The sequence below is a fragment of the Mus musculus genome, chromosome 4 (genome assembly GCF_000001635.26).
Source record: "Mus musculus strain C57BL/6J chromosome 4, GRCm38.p6 C57BL/6J".
Classification (NCBI taxonomy): Eukaryota; Metazoa; Chordata; class Mammalia; order Rodentia; family Muridae; genus Mus; species Mus musculus.
This window is the reverse complement of record NC_000070.6, coordinates 41,193,660-41,209,999: the sequence shown is the minus strand read 5'-3', so window position 1 is coordinate 41,209,999 and position 16,340 is coordinate 41,193,660. Positions and strand designations below refer to the sequence as shown.

General features: G+C 47.8%; 1 protein-coding gene and 1 non-coding gene across 10 annotated transcripts in view; both read left to right on the top strand.

The window, feature by feature from the left end:
• Ubap2 (ubiquitin-associated protein 2) overlaps nucleotides 1–15,687 on the top strand; it is an 81,704-nt gene extending 66,017 nt beyond the window's left edge. For 5 of the 9 annotated variants that reach the window (XM_006538224.2, XM_006538223.4, XM_030253758.1 and 2 more), the window contains 17 exons: nucleotides 431–647; nucleotides 2,896–3,167; nucleotides 3,675–3,847; nucleotides 4,263–4,476; nucleotides 6,428–6,467; nucleotides 7,543–7,726; nucleotides 8,467–8,536; nucleotides 10,098–10,284; nucleotides 10,415–10,506; nucleotides 10,735–10,782; nucleotides 13,192–13,270; nucleotides 13,467–13,672; nucleotides 13,957–14,056; nucleotides 14,147–14,254; nucleotides 14,328–14,392; nucleotides 14,475–14,666; nucleotides 14,754–15,687. In XM_006538224.2, coding sequence (XP_006538287.1) covers nucleotides 431–647; nucleotides 2,896–3,167; nucleotides 3,675–3,847; nucleotides 4,263–4,476; nucleotides 6,428–6,467; nucleotides 7,543–7,726; nucleotides 8,467–8,536; nucleotides 10,098–10,284; nucleotides 10,415–10,506; nucleotides 10,735–10,782; nucleotides 13,192–13,270; nucleotides 13,467–13,672; nucleotides 13,957–14,056; nucleotides 14,147–14,254; nucleotides 14,328–14,392; nucleotides 14,475–14,666; nucleotides 14,754–14,849 — 2,343 coding nt within the window. In that variant the 3' untranslated portion in view covers nucleotides 14,850–15,687. Of the gene's footprint in view, nucleotides 1–430; nucleotides 648–2,895; nucleotides 3,168–3,674; nucleotides 3,848–3,870; nucleotides 4,477–6,427; nucleotides 6,468–7,542; nucleotides 7,727–8,466; nucleotides 8,537–10,097; nucleotides 10,285–10,414; nucleotides 10,507–10,734; nucleotides 10,783–13,191; nucleotides 13,271–13,466; nucleotides 13,673–13,956; nucleotides 14,057–14,146; nucleotides 14,255–14,327; nucleotides 14,393–14,474; nucleotides 14,667–14,753 lie in introns of those variants that run through there. The other 4 variants (XM_006538226.4, XM_006538225.4, NM_026872.1 and 1 more) reach the window with 3 other exon arrangements.
• On the top strand, nucleotides 6,867–6,943 carry Gm22888. Its single transcript, XR_003955542.1, has one exon. It is a non-coding gene; the product is annotated as a small nucleolar RNA SNORD121A (small nucleolar RNA).
• Nucleotides 15,688–16,340: the final 653 nt, after the last annotated feature.

The following is a 16,340-nucleotide window of genomic DNA, read 5'->3' as shown; positions in this document are numbered from 1 at the left end:
CAGCATGCCCTGCTCTTCCTACCTGAGAGATGCTCTCACTTCGGGAAAGGTTTGCGTTTGGCTTTGTCATTTACATGTTTGTTTTTTTTAAGTTTATTTTGGAGTTGGAGAGAAGGCCTAGCAGATGAGCGCACTTATTGCTCTTGTAGTTTGGTCCCGAGCACTCATGAATTAAAAACGATAAATCAGTGCTAATAACTAAAACAAGTATTTGTTTTCTAAGTTTGTGGTAAATGTTTCACTTGTCTTCACCTCACTTAGAATAGGGGAGGAAGACAGTTCTATTCAGTGGACTTTGACGGCCTAGTGGCATTTCTTCATGGACTGTTCTCTAAAGAACACCTGCTACAGTGTTCTTCCTTCTGAAGACACGTGTGTTTACAAGCCTGGGGTCAAAATTAAGGGCTTGTTCTCTTTATATCTCTTAAAGTCATCCGTCCTTGGCTCAGGATTTGGAGAGCTGCCTCAATCAAACATGGTGAACATCTCCAACTCCCAGATTTTGGACAAGTTGAAACCGCCAGGTTTGAGCCCATTTCCCGCTGCTTCAAGCGCACAGCAGAATGACACTGCGAGCCCCCCAGCCACCACTGCTGCTTGGGACCTCAAGCCCTCGGCGCCCCAACCCTCAGTCCTCAGTCGTTTGGGTAAGTGGATGTTTTTTGAGCTGGTTTACTATATTTTCTTCATCGGAGCTTCTGTATGTGAACAGTATGGAGGGACTTGTCCAGAGTCTCTGAGAATATGTGCAGCTTGGGAAAATTAAAGTCAGTGGACTTCCTGTATAGTATCTGCATATATTTAACAGGAATAGGTAGATGCCCGGCTAAAAGATAAGAGCAAAAATATTGCATGGTGGCTCCTACCTGTAATCCCAGCACTCAGAAGACAGGTGAGAAGATCTCCATACGCTTGAGACTAACCTAGGGTGTAGAGTGAGAGCCTGTTTCAGAAATCAAGCACAAGCCAGTGTGGATAGCTTGTTATCTGCCTGTGATCTCAGCACTTGGTAGGCAAACTGATCTCCATCAGTTTGAGCCCAGACTGGTCTAGATACTGAGTTCCAGGTTCACCAGAACCATAAAGTAAGACCCTTTCAAAAAATACAAAAAAAGGAACAAAGAACCATAAGCAGTTGAGGCTAGAGCAGTGAATTAGTACTGAAAAGTCCTGGTTGATCTTCCAGAGGACCCATGTGGAATCCCAGCTCCACAGCTGTCTGTAGCTCCTTTTTCAGGCAATCCTGTATCCTCTCCTGGCCCGGATGGACCCATCCATAGGTACGGTACACAGATATGCTCGTAGGGTAAACACCTATACACATAACAAATAATGACTGCAGACCAGGCTGGCCTTGAACTCACAGAGATCCACCTACCTCTGTCTCGAAAGTTCTGAGATTAAAGTCATAGCTTTATTCTTTATTTGTAAAGGGATCATGTGTGAACTTGATGTTTTCTATACAAAACTTCTATCAGCACACACCACACACACACACACACACACACACACACACACACATACCATTAAGGTTTGCTTTCCAGATATACTCGTGTGAAAGCACGTGTGAGGGAATGGTGGGGTGTTTCAGTCCTAGAGTTGATTACATACTTGGTTTTGCACTTACCATAAATGGCAGGCAGATTTCTGTGCCTCATGAAATGACTTGCTATTCTCAAAGTAATGCACGCGAGGGCCACTCCTTCAGTTCTAGTGGAAGCTGGGTTCATTCATAGGCACCCTTTGCCTGACAGATAGCATAATTACAGATCTGATAAAGGAAAACAGATGTTAAGCACAAACCATGTTTGTGTAGATATTCTAGACACAGCAGACCAGTCTTATTAGTTAAAGTATTGGCAGCTAACACACATGCTGGATCCAGCCAGCATTTAAGCACACCATTAACAGCTTCTGCTGTTAGCTTTCCCACATAATTAATAAGAAGAGAAGGTTAAAGATAGAAGTATGTTGTTTCAGTGTTCCGTGTGAAGCCTTTTGGGCACATGCCGCATTCCAGGCTGAAATGAATTGATTTAGAGGAGATGCGCTGCTTTTGTTTTATTTCTTCTTTTTAAACAGGGCATTGTTCCCAGGCTGACTTTTCACTTGCAATCCTCCTGCCTCAGCCTTCTAAAGTTCTAAGATTGGAGTCATACATCCAAACACCCAGTTTGCATTTCTTTTACAAAATTCATTTCTTTTTGCATTTGATATCCATTCAATACAACCAGAAGAAATTTAAAAAAAAAAAAAGGTTGTAATTGGCATAGTCTAACAATTGATCTTGTTGTATTCAGAAATGACTGGTACGTTCATTCATTACCACTTTGTTTTTCATAGCTCATCCATATAATAACAATTGAAAAAAAAATAGACTGAACATCCTGAGTTCAGCCTCCTAAATGTGAGGGAGGAAGCCAGTGTGAATGAGCATGTGTGGCCTCCAGAACTAATGAGATGCTCGTGTCGGTATCTCTGATAGGAACCTTGGAATGGATTTGCATCTCTACAGCAAGCAGGAAGAGCAGTGGAAAGGGTCATGCTTGTCACACATACAATGTTTACAACATAAGGTAGAGAGCAACTCTGGAAAACATGTATTTAGTGTTGACCTCTGGCTACACACACTCTACAGCAAATTGATATATATCTAAGTCTCACCTAATAGACAGGTGTGTGATAGCTCTACATCATGCCCTCTCTGCATGGGAATGAAGAACAGATCATTCAGGCACCTTTCCAGTTACCAAGTGTGTGTGTGTGTGTGTGTGTTTTCTCTTCCCTCCTATTGCCTGCTCTTTTCAAGTAGAGAATTCAGAAAGCCTGTGAGTCAGGATAAACGTGCTCCAGGATTCCTACTCATTGCCGATTGTTTTCCTTCTCCATTTATAGACTTCAAATCTCAGCCTGAACCATCTCCAGTTCTCAGCCAGTTGAGCCAGCGACAGCAACACCAGACCCAGGCCGTCAGTGTCCCTCCTCCTGGTTTGGAGTCCTTTTCTTCTCTGGCAAAACCCCGAGAATCCACAGCTGGAGATGGTCCTTCTACTGTTAGCAGACTTTTGCAGCTTCCTAACATGACTGTTGAAAATATTGTATCTGCCCACCAACCACAGCCCAAACATATTAAACTTCCTAAGCGCCGGGTACCTCCAGCGTCTAAGGTAAGCATTCCATCATGAATTGGGAAGTAGGTATAAAAACATTGTGACGGTATCTTCATCAAAATGTGAAATGTCTTCAGGCATACCATATTGCTTTGGGAGGATTTGGCCATCTTTTAGTGCTTGGGCTAATCTTAGAATGAACTCATGCTGAGAGCCAGTGCAGGCCTGTGAGTGTAATTGAGAGTTATCTTGTCCTTGTGCATGGTATCTCATGGTTGGAGGATGTATGATACCTGGGCAGACAATCTGTCCCTGAAAGCAGTAGCGTATCCTTGCCTACCTGCTCTCCTGACACCTCCCCAATATAATGTTAATGTGGACCATTCCTCCGTGACCCATTAAGTTGTTTGCTCCACTTCCTCACTGTTCAAAAGGTTCTTTTTCCTCTTCCTTTTCTTGTTCTCATTCGTTTTTGCCAGTGTAGCTCAAGGAAGTTACGTCTTTTATAAGCCCGTGAGGGCTGAAGTCCCTGTCCTCTGTCACTGATGAGCTCTGCTTTCCTAGGTTCCTGTGTCCGCAGTGGAAATGCCCGGGTCTTCAGATGTCACAGGGCTGAATGTTCAGTTTGGGGCCCTGGAATTTGGATCAGAGCCATCGCTCTCTGAGTTTGGATCAGCAGCTTCAGCCAGTGAAAATAGTAATCAGATTCCTATCAGCTTGTACCCGAAGTCTTTAAGGTACAAACTCATTTCTTTGGTTGTGACTGAGCGTAGTCCTTTCTTTGCAAATCAAGCCAAAATGGAGTCAAGAGCTCAGTGAGGACAACATGAGAAGTGCTTTAGTGCAGCTCGCAGCGAGCCCACGCTTGCTTGGTTCCCTCCATCCTTGCTACCCTCTGACAAAGTATGTGTCAGAACTCTGAGCTGGACATGTCACGTGACTAGGGTCATGTAAAATGTGGCGTTTGCCCCTCTTATCTTTTACTTAACATTTTCAAAGGTCATCCATCCTGTGTGGGCTTCTGCTGCCAAGCCTTTCCCTGAGCAGACGGGACACATTGTAGTTGGTGGGCGTTTAGGTTCTTTTCTATTTCCCTTGTGGTGATCTTGCTGCTCTGTTGTGTGTCTAATCCTGTGTGTGTCCTCTTCACAGTGAGCCCTTGAATGCCTCTTTCCCAATGACCAGTGCTGTACAGAGCTCTACCTACACAACCTCAGTCGTTACCTCCTCCACTCTGACCAGCTCGGCCTTGAGCTCCACTAGCCCAGTAACAACTTCTTCCTCTTACGACCAGAGTTCTGTGCATACCAGGATTGCATACCAAAGCTCTGCAAGCCCACCCGACTCAGCTCCAGGCTCTGTTGCTGTAAGTGGGTCTTTGGAGTTTCTTTTCTTAGGCTATCCTCCTTTGAAGTTAAAATACAGTTTGGCAAATTATTCTTGAAATTGTAGTATATTTATTGGTGTATGTGTGTTGGGGGGTGTTTGTGTTTATGTCTGCGTTGCACACAAGTAGAAGCAAGAGGACAACTTACAGGAGTTATTCTCTTTTTTGTGTGTCCCAGGTATCTAACTCAGAGCATTAGCCTTGCGTGGGAGTTGGTGCCTTTGCTCACAAAGCCATCTTGCTGGCCCAACTTAATATTTTAGGGGACAATTTGACAGAAACACAGTGCCATTTCTCAAAATAAAAGCAGTTCCTTCCTCCCCAGGCATGACCGGCTGCTGTGGGACAGTCATCAGATGCTGTCAGAAAGCATTGGTTATCCCATAACTGGCTTGTCATTGTTAATCAGCAGGCTGCATTGTTGCACACAAGGTTCACAGCTGAGTAAGACAGATGGTTGATGGTAGCTCTCTCCTAATACCTTAAGGGCTAGCCAGTATATAGACAAGAAGTTTTCTAGCTTGGTCTACTTGATGCCTGTCATGTGGAGCTGTAGCAGTAAGGTCTTAGAATTTGCTCTAATGAGATCCATTAGCAGTAATGAAGATTGCTTGTATTGTGTTGGGGACCTCAGGGACGTTCTTGGCTAAGGATTATAGAACAGGGTATCTAGCTTCCAGTACTGGGAGTTTTGTTTACTGTCTTATTGCTTCTGAGAATAACTTGGTCCATGCATACTGGCTATGTCTATTCAAACAGTCTCAAGAACCATTTTGTTGGAGTTTGAGAGAAAACCAACAGGACAGACAGGTATAAATCCTGTCAGTTGCTGGGAGTAGGGAAAAGAAAGAGGGGCGAGGCGTGGGTTTCGGGAGATGGATAAGCAGCTGTGGATAGGAGCCTCTGAGGAGTGGCATGAAGCCCACTCAGCACCTCAAGCTGGCTGTGGTGGGTCCCTTAAACCTGGAGCTGTAAACCACCACGTGGGTGCTGGGAATCAAATTCAGATCCTCTGGAAGAGCAGCTAACGCTTTCCTGCTGGGCCACCTCTCCCTTGGACATTTGTCACTCTGAGAGGGACGTTAGCTTCTTTCCCTGCTGCTGCCTCTTCCTGGGCGGGATCTTGAGTGCACTGCCGCTGCACACTCTGTGGGTCCTCCCTTGGCTGTGGAGGCGGTGCCAGTTTGTTTTCGTCCACCAGGGTCTCCAGTGTGTTCAAAGCAGTTGCTTTTTTAGGTTCTTAATTTTGTGGACATCATGGTCAAAAGAAAGCTGTGTCTTAAGATCACATCTCATTTTTTCAACATTTGGTTCCTGTTATGCAAATTACTCTTTATATATGTATTTATACTATCTAGAATTTGCATATATATTTTAGAATTATATATTATTTGCATTATGGAATTTGCATGAAAAATGGAAAGTGTCTTACAGTTTCATTATATTGGGACTTCATCTTCCTTTTATGATGTAACAAGTCGATAATTGTTTTAGACATGCTTTTAGCCTCTTGTACTTTTTATTCCCTAAATTCTGATTATGGTTTTCAAAATGCCTACTTCTTGTTATATACTAAAGCTAGTTGCATTGCCTCTTCTCATTTATTTCCATATTCTTTTTCTTGTAAAACAAAAGAATGAAAGAGATCCAGGCTGGAGAGGTGGCCCTGTGTTTAGAGCCCCTCCTGCATCCGCCTCAGGCCGCTCACAGCCACCTGTAACTCCAAGACTCTTCCAGCTTTGACTGGTACCTGAGGACATGCATCCGCCCAAATATACACATAAGATAAAGTAAAATTGTTGCAAAAGATGAGATAATTGTTCCTTTGTTAATCTGCTGTGCATATGGTTGCTGCAGTCCTAATTGAGAGTCGCCCTAGTGTTTGTCTGGGCATGTCTACCTGTTAACTTTTTCTCTTTGCTCTTTGTAGAACGGACATGGCGGTGGTCGAAGTCAGCACACAGTAGACAGTAAGTGTCTCTTCTCTTTATGGCTGCTGGAGACCAGTCAGAGGAATGTGGCTAATGTAATTCGGAAAGCCCCAGTTGATTGGCGATTAATGCTCCAAAATCAGAACTTGCCTGTTTCCCCTGGAAACCAGCGGTTTGTTTTTGAGAAGGTCTCACTCGTAGCTGTGGCTGGCCTGGAGCTTGTGTGCAGACCATGCCGACCTGGACCTTGTGCTAGCTGTGCCTGCCTCTGTCTCCTGAGTGCCAGGATCAAGGATGCATGCTACCACACCATGCCCCCAAACTGCTTGTTTTGATCAGTAATTGTATCCACTCAACCACAGGCTCCCTCTTCCTGTTAAGACTAGAGTGCGTCCTCACAGGGATGTCTACAAGAGGGAAAGCAGGTCTCTCTCCTACCTGGAAAAGGCAGTGATGTTTCCAAGCACATATCTGACTTATATGTGTGGATGGTAATAATGCTGAGTCTTTTCCGAAGGTCATTAATTGTGTCCATAGCACCCCTGAAACATAAAAACCTTATTATCTGTGCTCTTTGATTAATCTTTTGAAACAAAACCCAAGAAAGTTCCCACTGTGCCTTTGCAAGTTGGTGTTGGTGTGCACTCTCCCTGCAGTGCTGAGTGAGCAGACCTTTCACATTTGCCCTCAGGTGCCTATGCACTCTGGCAGCCTGGACCTTCTTCGCTGGTGCCAAGTGGATGGAAATGCTCTGGGGCGGTCTCCCACATCTACCCTCACTCCCTCATGCCATGCTTTTGAAAGGAAAATTGTCTCACTGTGTACACTCAGATTTTGCCCAGCTTTTCTGGGTGCTTATGTCAAGCTTCTGGAAATGGGAGAAATATGTCCGAGTCAAGACAATTTAAAGGTGTCATTTTCTGTTCCTTGTCCAAACCTATCACATCTGGTTCTGTGGTCCTAGCTGCAAGGATTAGAGCTGTCTGATGATATGCTTGTACACAGTTCCAGGAAACATACCATGCTGTGCCCCTTAACTGCATGGGACCAGATACTGACTGTGTCTCCCCTACTGAAGAATGCTTCTGGAGCTAAAGTGGTACATGTCTTACAGCTACTTCATCCGTTCCAGCTCCAAAGAAGACAGACCCTTCCGCACTCCCATCTGTGAGCACCCTGCCCGGCCCCGCCTCCTGCACTGCACTTCTGCCCTCCTCAGCCCAGCACACTGCCACCTTGCCCTCCCTGACCCCGGCTGCTGCTGAACTGTCCAGCAGCCCTCTCTCTCAGCTCAGCAGGTATGTGCACCACAGTGAGAAAGCATGGGGCGTGTCGTGTAGACCCAACTTTCATATGTGGCCTAGGGTTTGTCCTTGTGATATCCCAAACTCACTAGGAATGAAAACCTTGACTACGTGTAATGTTTCTGCTGTCAGGATCCTGGGGAAGCAGAGGGAGGGGACCGCAAGCACACACTTAGTCCCTGTCCTGTCCCCAGTTCTTAGCCTATCCACTTTAATATGAGTAAGAATGATTGATAAATATCTGACTTAGGTTCACCCTGACTCCAAAGATACATTGTTGGAATAGGGTGCAAGAAAAGGAGTTAGCTTGTCACCCAGACCTTCTGGTTAGGGTTCTTGATCCATTTAGTTCAGAGCATTGGTTGGAACTCAGAATCTGATGGAATTCAAGCTCTGCTCTTAGTTATGGTCACACATACATAGAACCTCTCTTGACTGGCAGTGTTCTGAGCTTTCCAGGTGCATTCCTGATTTGACAATTATTATAACCCAAAAAAAGTTATAATTTATTGAAGCCAGGCTGTATCAGATATGTCATAGTGAATTGCCCTGTAGGTCATTTCTGACCACCAGGACTTTGCCACAGGATTCTATGGGCATAAAGTTTGATGTCCAGGCATCTTCAGAGATAGGTTTGATTGATTTTCATTATAGCCTGTTAAACCAGGTAGGTGTATTGCTTCTGTGTATAAATACACTTGGTTGGACATGTGAGCCTCTGTTTTATCTCTTAGCTCCCTCTCTGGCCACCAGAACAGCATGACCTCTGCACATGCGACACGTTCCACAAGCACGCCACACACTGTAAGTGCCTACCCCTTCTGCTCAGTATACCCAGACCTTCCTTTCCATGGTTAACAGGAAACTGGTTAATTTTGATCTGAGATTGATCCAGAGTCTTGTGGCTTGATGCCTTAGAACCCTGTGCATCTTCTTAGGAGATCAGGCGTGTGTGCTTGATCTCAAAGGCTTGGAGAGTGCTCTTTTCATTCTAGGGCACATCTGGTCAGCAGGGACAGTTTGTTTCTTGGTCTTTTTACTTGACACTTTGTTACCAATAGGTTTGTTTCTAATTCCTGCCTGTAGATATCTTTAATTGTTCTGCTCTTGGCCTAAAAGATATAATTTAGTTGCACCCTATTGTATTAATGTCATGGGGGCTTTGCTAGTGGTAGTGATTGGATGCCCACTTTAATCATCCTTCATGCTATCTTCCCATGCTTAGAGATTAACAATTTTCGGGAAGAAGTTTTTAGAAAGTCAGGAAGTCCAGACCAGGACGCTTTGAGGAGGGAGCATGAGCCAGGGAATGCCCTTCATTTATTTCTTCCAAACATGTAAATGCCTATGCATATTTTTTAAATGTAAATGAGTGTTTGCCCACGTTTGTATGTGCACCATGTATGTGCCTGTCACCCACAGAGGTCAGGAAGGGTGTATCAGAGTCCCTGGATTTAAATCTACAGAGAGTTGTGAAACACCAAGTATATGCTCCGGACCAAACCTAGGTCAGCAAGAGCAGCCTGTGGTTTTAATCACTGCACCATCTCTACAGCACCCTTTTTATTTCTATGCATGCATCTACTTGTGTCTGTGTGAGATTGTAGGTACCCATAGAGTCTACCAAGGGGTATTGGATCCCCTGGAGATGGTGGAATAGGGGTATTGGATCCCCCTGAGATGATGGAATTATAGTTGTTTGTGAGCCTTCTGATGTGGATGTTTGAAATAAAACTTCTCTGTAGATTGTCTGTAAGAGTCGTACCACTGAGCCATCTTTCCAGCACCTCATGAATAGTTTCTTTGTCTTCATATATATATCTCAGACAGCATTGTATAGGGATTTTTTTTTTTTTTTTTGAGACAGGGTTTCTCTGTGTAGGCCTGGCTGTCCTGGAACTCACTCTATAGACCAGGCTGGCCTCAAACTCAGAAATCCACCTGCCTCTGCCTCCCAAGTGCTGGGATTAAAGGTGTGCACCACCACTGCCTGGCAGGGATTTTCAATATCTTGTCTTTGTTGCCTTCCCATCCTTGGAGAGATGCCTGCCCTTTCCATGAGACTAGTTATGCCTGCAGTTCGTTCTTCTGTGGTACTGGGGTAGGGGCTGTGCTCTTCCCCTCTAGAAGAGCAATAAGTACCCTTATAGGTTGCTTGCTTGGTTGGATTGTCTGAGAAAGTGTCACTGTCCTGATGGCTGGATCTGGCCTTGCTACTAAGTGTTACAGTGATCCCTAAGAGTAGCTCCCTCAGCTTACTAGAGTCACCAAATACTGGCCTTGGCCACTGCCGGCCTGTCTGTTCAGCCATAGGCCCTTCGTTCTGACTGTTCTACCCCACACGCCTTGGCTTTTGTTTTGCCAGCATGCCAGCGTGGAGAGCACCGCATCCTCCGCCGCCTTCTCAGCAGCGGCGACCTCTGCTCCAAGTGCCCCGTCCTCAGGGGTTGTCCTGCCTGGGAGCATGAGCACTGTGAGCAGCCTGTGCCTGGGGGGGACCACTGTGAGCGTCCCTAGCAGCAGCACCAGGGCCACGGCCTTGGTGACCTCAGGTATACACCCCAAGCCTCTTAAAACCTCCTCAATAAGTGAACTTCCAGACCTGTGCCTCGACCCCTGAGCAGACCACGAACCTCATTGAGAAATGGGTGATCCATTGTGTTTGGGTTTTTCTCTTTTTAGGCAAAGCACCCCCAAACCTGCCTCAAGGGGTGCCTCCCCTGCTACACAATCAGTACCTCGTGGGCCCTGGAGGACTGCTTCCTGCTTACCCGGTGAGTAGGACTGAGGCTGAGGTGCTGGCACCTGGCAGGCCCTCCTGGTAAGAGAGGTGGTGGGTTAGGCCAGGGCTGCGAGCAGTCTGTCCCTGTCTCTATCTCATATCTGATGTATCCTTCTCCTTCTAAAACATCTGACCCAAGTCCCATTCTTGAGTGTGTCTGTTTTGGCTCCCTCTGTGTCTGTGTCTGTGGTCCCTAATGTACCCACCGATTCTCTTGCAGATTTACGGTTATGATGAGCTCCAGATGCTGCAGTCACGGCTGCCAATGGTGAGTGACAGATGCTTAGTGAGGACCTCGGCAGTAGAGGCTCTCGACTTGCTTGACAGCCACTATGCTTGGCCTTCAGAATCCTCAGCTATGGATCTCCCCCAAACCACTATGAGACGCTGTGTCTAGTGGTGCTATGCTTTGTTTGACCATTGTCTTGGCAGATAAAGGTCATTGCTCATCCCTGGGGAATGAGGGACTCTGGAACCCTGAGCATTCACTGTAAGACATGCATAGCTCGTACCAAATGTATTATCTTATTTTCCTGCTCCATTAAAAACAAAACAATACAACAACAAAAACAACCAAATACTAAAAACAGCTGAACATGGAGATATGTTCCTGTAATCCTGGCATTTGAGAGACTAAGCTTGAGTTCAAGACTAGCCTAGAAGCCGGTGATGCACACCTTTAATCCCAGCACTAGGGAGGCAGAGGCAGGCGGATTTCTGAGTTCGAGGCCAACCTGGTCTACAAAGTGAGTTCCAGGACAGCCAGGGGTATACAGAGAAACCCTGTCTCGAAAAACCAGGGCGGGTAAAAAAAAAAAAGACTAGACTAGGCTACATTCTGAGAACAAACTTATCATACAATCTAAGACTTGTGAGTTGTGCCTGGAAATGTCATACTGTCTTCCTCTCATGCTTGGGCACAGGGCTGCATTCACGAGGAGAGCATTGCTGTTCTGCCCTAGGAGGAGGAGCAGCGTACCCTGGCTGACTTTATAAAGTATCATCTGGGTCTAGCCTTCGCCCTTACTTACAAGAATGCTGGCCCAAGTGCTGCTACTACTTCACCTCGTCCAGGGTTGTCTGTCCTCTGACCCTGGGCCTAGGAATAAAGTAATGGATACTGTGGGAAAGCCACCGTGAGATGAGAAGCAAGGAAGCAGGGGCAGGCCATCTCCACACAAGCAAGAGTGCCCTCTAGGTAGACAGTCTCAGCCTTATACTTTGTAGGGAATCTGTCAGTCACAGACACAGAATGTGGTCTTTGATGTTCTCAGAGGATGTGACTGCCCGGGCACGGGCTGCCTGTGCTTGCTGTCGTGCCTACTTCTTGCCTACACCCACTCCTGTTGCTGGGTTCCTTGTCTTCTGCCAGGCCGCCCAGAGTGAGCCGCTGCAGGTAGCGCCTCCACTTGATCGAGTGGAGTCCTGTCTGAGGGAGAGGCTGGCTGAGGGTCTGTTGAGTCTAACAGGATGTAGAAGGACCCCTGGGTAGCATCCAAGATAGCCTGAAGTGACACTCACAGCTGCATCTGTCCTTAGGGGCTTTTCTTGCCTCTCCACCCATACCATGAGTCTCCTTTTCCTTGGATTTTCTGGGTATACAAGTTGGGCTAGGATTTCTGCAGATGCACCATTGTGTGCCTAACCACAGGACAGAAGCCATCGTATCCCTGCAGCTGAAGTGTCACAGTTGTAAGCCGCCACATAGGTTACTGGAAGAGCACCCAGCTTTTTTAACCACTGAGCCATTTCTCCAGCCTCTCCCTTTTCTGTTTTAAAAGTTATATCTTAGAGGACATCTTTAGAGAGTCCGCAGTGGAAACAAGCTTTACATTTTTTCTTGGGTCGTGTTTAGCCTTTCTTTGGGGCTAAACTGCTGCCTTTGGATTTCCTTGTCTGTGAAGGTGCTCCCTTGTGGGCCTCCTTCCTACTAGTCTCCTTTGTCTCCAGCTAGTCCCTGCAAGTTCCTTGTCATTTGGCTAGTTCTTTTTGCCTCTTAGAATTCTGGCTGAGGATTCCATGTTTTCTTGGAGTTTGCCTAGACCTGCAGCCTAAGGAATGTGAGAGCCATTCCCAGCTATGTGTTCTTGACTAGCGTGACTCAGCTCAGACGGCCCAGGGCCCTGGGTGGTGAGGGCCAGGGCAGAGTTTCTTCCTCCAGAGTGCAGCTTTGGTGGCCTGTGTTTGCACTGTTGTACCTGCCATTCTCCCCTGCCATTTAGCTCTGTTGCTGTAGCTAAAGGAGTTGGCAGAAGCTAGACCCATGGTCTTATGCCTGCCTAGCATTGCTTTCTGCCCCTCTTTAAGTCTCTTAGGCTTGGCCTCTTTTACCATTCCCATGGCTGTTCCTTTAGTCTCTCACTCAGTAAGGACCAGTACAGTTGGTTTGGCCTGTAGCATTTACCAAGTCTCCGTATGTGCTGTGAAAAGAGTTGTGAGATTGATTGTGTCTGGTTCAGGCATTAGGGTTTGGCAATCTGCCCACATGCTGTCAGCTAAAGCAGAGGTTCTGAGCTGCACACACCCAGGGTACTGTCATACATGCAGCTCTCTGGACAGCTGCCTGTTCTGGGAGTGTGGCATCACCCAGAGTGTGCATACATGTTCTGCCACCTGGATCTGCTCTCTGGGGATGGGGTGAGACCATTGCTCAGTGAGTCTCCTTGGTCTTTCCTAGGATTACTATGGAATTCCCTTTGCAGCACCCACAGCCCTTGCCAGCCGAGATGGGAATCTAGCTAATAATCCATATTCAGGTTAGTTGGCTCAGCGGGCAAGAGTTGGGGAGGTGATGGGCTGTCCTGTCTAGCCACAGGAGGCCAGAAGGTGGATGAGGCGGGCTGAGGCAGTCTTTGAAGGTGTGAGTACTTGAGCTGGCAGTATGAGCTATTCCTGTTTGTAACAGCTAGCCTGGCCTTTCCCCTGGTAATACAAGGGTCGTTGTTCTTCTAGGTGACGTCACAAAGTTTGGCCGAGGAGACTCTGCATCCCCTGCACCTCCAACGACCCCAGCTCAGGCCCAGCAGAGCCAGTCTCAGACCCACCACACGGCCCAGCAGCCCTTTTTGAATCCTGGTCTGCCACCTGGCTACAGCTATACCGGCCTCCCCTACTACACAGGCGTGCCCAGTGCCTTCCAGTATGGGCCTACTATGTTTGTGAGTATTTCCTGGGCTATGGGTTCTTCAAAAGTTGAAACTTTGGGGATGTTTTCCAGCATCTATCAGCAGCAGATGATGCAGCCACGAGCCCATTGAGTTGCAGCCAGCCTTGGTTCAGGGGTCAGATTGTATTTCCCAGCTCCTTTAGATTCATCATGGATTGCACTTAGGAAACTAGTGGTTCTCTGCGTTCTGACTTATTTTTGCCTGACGCTCAAGCCAAGGCTGATCTCCTCTTTGCATTATTCTTACACTCAAACCTCGCCTGTTTGTCCAATCAGGTCCCTCCAACCTCAGCGAAGCAGCACGGTGTGGCCCTCAGCACTCCCCCGACCCCTTTCCAGCAGGCCAGTGGCTATGGGCAGCACGCTTACAGCACAGGTAAGGACTGCATCACTCCCAGTACTGAGCGGCACATGCTCAGAGAGACCTGCTTAGCCCACACATGCCTCTTGTGCCCTGTCATCCTAGGTTATGACGATTTGACCCAGGGGACGGCAGCAGGAGACTACACCAAGGGTGGCTATGGTGGATCATCTCAGGCACCAAACAAGTCGACTGGTTCTGGGCCTGGCAAAGGTAATGTCAGCTCCTCTCCGGGACTGGAACCTGGAGTAGTAGTCTCCTGTGTGACAGCTGTTTTTTTTCCTAGGAGTGTCAGTATCTTCAGGCACTGGCTTACCTGATATGACTGGTTCCGTCTACAACAAGACACAGGTGAGGTCGCACAAAGGTGGGCACAGTTAGATGGGCGAAGAGTGCAGTTCAACCTGACGGCATTGCCATCTTTATCCTACAGACTTTTGACAAGCAGGGATTTCATGCCGGGACTCCTCCACCATTCAGCCTGCCGTCTGCCTTGGGCTCCACCGGGCCCCTGGCCCCTGCAGCGGCCCCCGGCTACGCGCCTGCCCCGTTCCTGCACATCATGCCGGCCCACCAGCAGCCCCACTCCCAGCTGTTGCACCACCACCTACAGCAGGATGCCCCGGTGAGCGCAGTGATGGAGGCAGCCTCCCCACGTGGGGCCTGGGGTTCTGTTCCAGCCTTTATAGCCTTTTCTCCTCTTCCTCCTCAGAGCGGCTCTGGTCAGCGCAGCCAGCCCAGCTCCCTTCAGCCCAAGTCTCAAGCCTCCAAACCCACCTACGGCAGCGCTCCATACTGGACAAACTAGACCCTGAAAAGGAGGGGGTGGGCTCTGGGCAGGAGGGAACACATGGAGCACCTTCCTGGAGCCCCGTGCCCTTGCTGGGATCCTGAGACAACTGTCAGCTGAGCCCTGTGGGAAGCCTGCCTCCCAGACCCTCTGCTGTGTGTAATGTATTTATGTATGTACTTGTAAATGTGATACAAGCCTGGAGGAGCTGGGCTGTGGTCACGGGTAGCACACAAGTGTGTGCTCCCAGTCCAGACACCCTTACCATAGCCAAGTAGGCCCCACTCCGACCCCTCTGCCTTCAGATCTTCCATGTGGCCCCAGCTCAGTGGGCTGCTGGGTGTGCCACTGAAGGACTGGTGGTTTGGGGCCAGGTCAGTACCAATGAAGAATCACGACTTATCTCATTCCCTGTGAACCATTATGTTTTCTCCTCTGTAATTACTTCATCCTTGTGTTTGAAAAACTGATCCTTCTGTCATTTGTCATGGTCCCTCTTCTAACAAATCTTAATCTGGAAACAGAAGAAATAACCCCTGTCCAGCAGAAGCCTGTCCGTCTGCGCACAGCAGAAGCCTGTCCGTCTGCGCACAGCAGGGCTTCCGCTTTGGGTCTGGTCCTGCTCTGGGGACTTGTCTTTCTAACCAACATTTAAAAACAAAATCTGCACTAGGTCTCAGAGATGTGCAGCCAGTCAGCTCCCTTATAAAGAAATCAAAGATCTGCTTCCATCCATCTCAGTGAAAGCCTGTCTGCAATCAAAGGCTCCCCCATCCCAGTTGTCCTGAGCCAGGTGGACAGCTGTTTCAGGGTTTTCTCTCACCCAAACTCCACCTAATAAAATCCTGAGAGCATTCTTGGTCTCCGTGTTCTGGCTAAGGGGGTGGCTTGGGAGAGGCACTGCCTCACAGGGAGGGTCACTTGAATTGCTGTTCCCTTCTTTCTTCAGGGCCTAAGCTGGGCCTAGTCAATAGTCAAGTTCATGGGCCCAGAGAACAGAGTGCTGAGATAGTGCTGTCCAAACCCCACCTGCCTAGTCTGGGAAGAAGCCGAGTGCCCAGACTCAGAGCTGGAGAGCTGCCGCTGACAGTCACCTGTCCTACCACTGCCTGTGGCTGTTGGTTAAGTCAGAGGTTGGGGGCAGGGAATATTCAGTACCCTGAAGTGTTGGGGCTCTCCAGCTCCACTGTGTGAGACCAGGCTAGAGGAAAGAAGAGTGTGCGTGCCTCATTCAGGATGTTTTAGGTGGGCTCCTTAGGTAGGCAGGGGTTTACTGAGTTTGAGACTGGACATATCTATATGTGGGACACTTTTTTAAAAAGCAGTTCTTTAATGGTCTCAACGTTTTGGGGGAGAATTGGTGATCACGGCATAGTTAGTGATCAAGCCATCAGACACTTAAAGGTTTTGACCCATAGTTAAGGCAAGCATCTGACTGAAACGGGCCCCCGTTTTCTCCTTGCGCCTTCTTCTGCCACCTGAGTGTGCAGACTGAGTCACGGTGCTGCT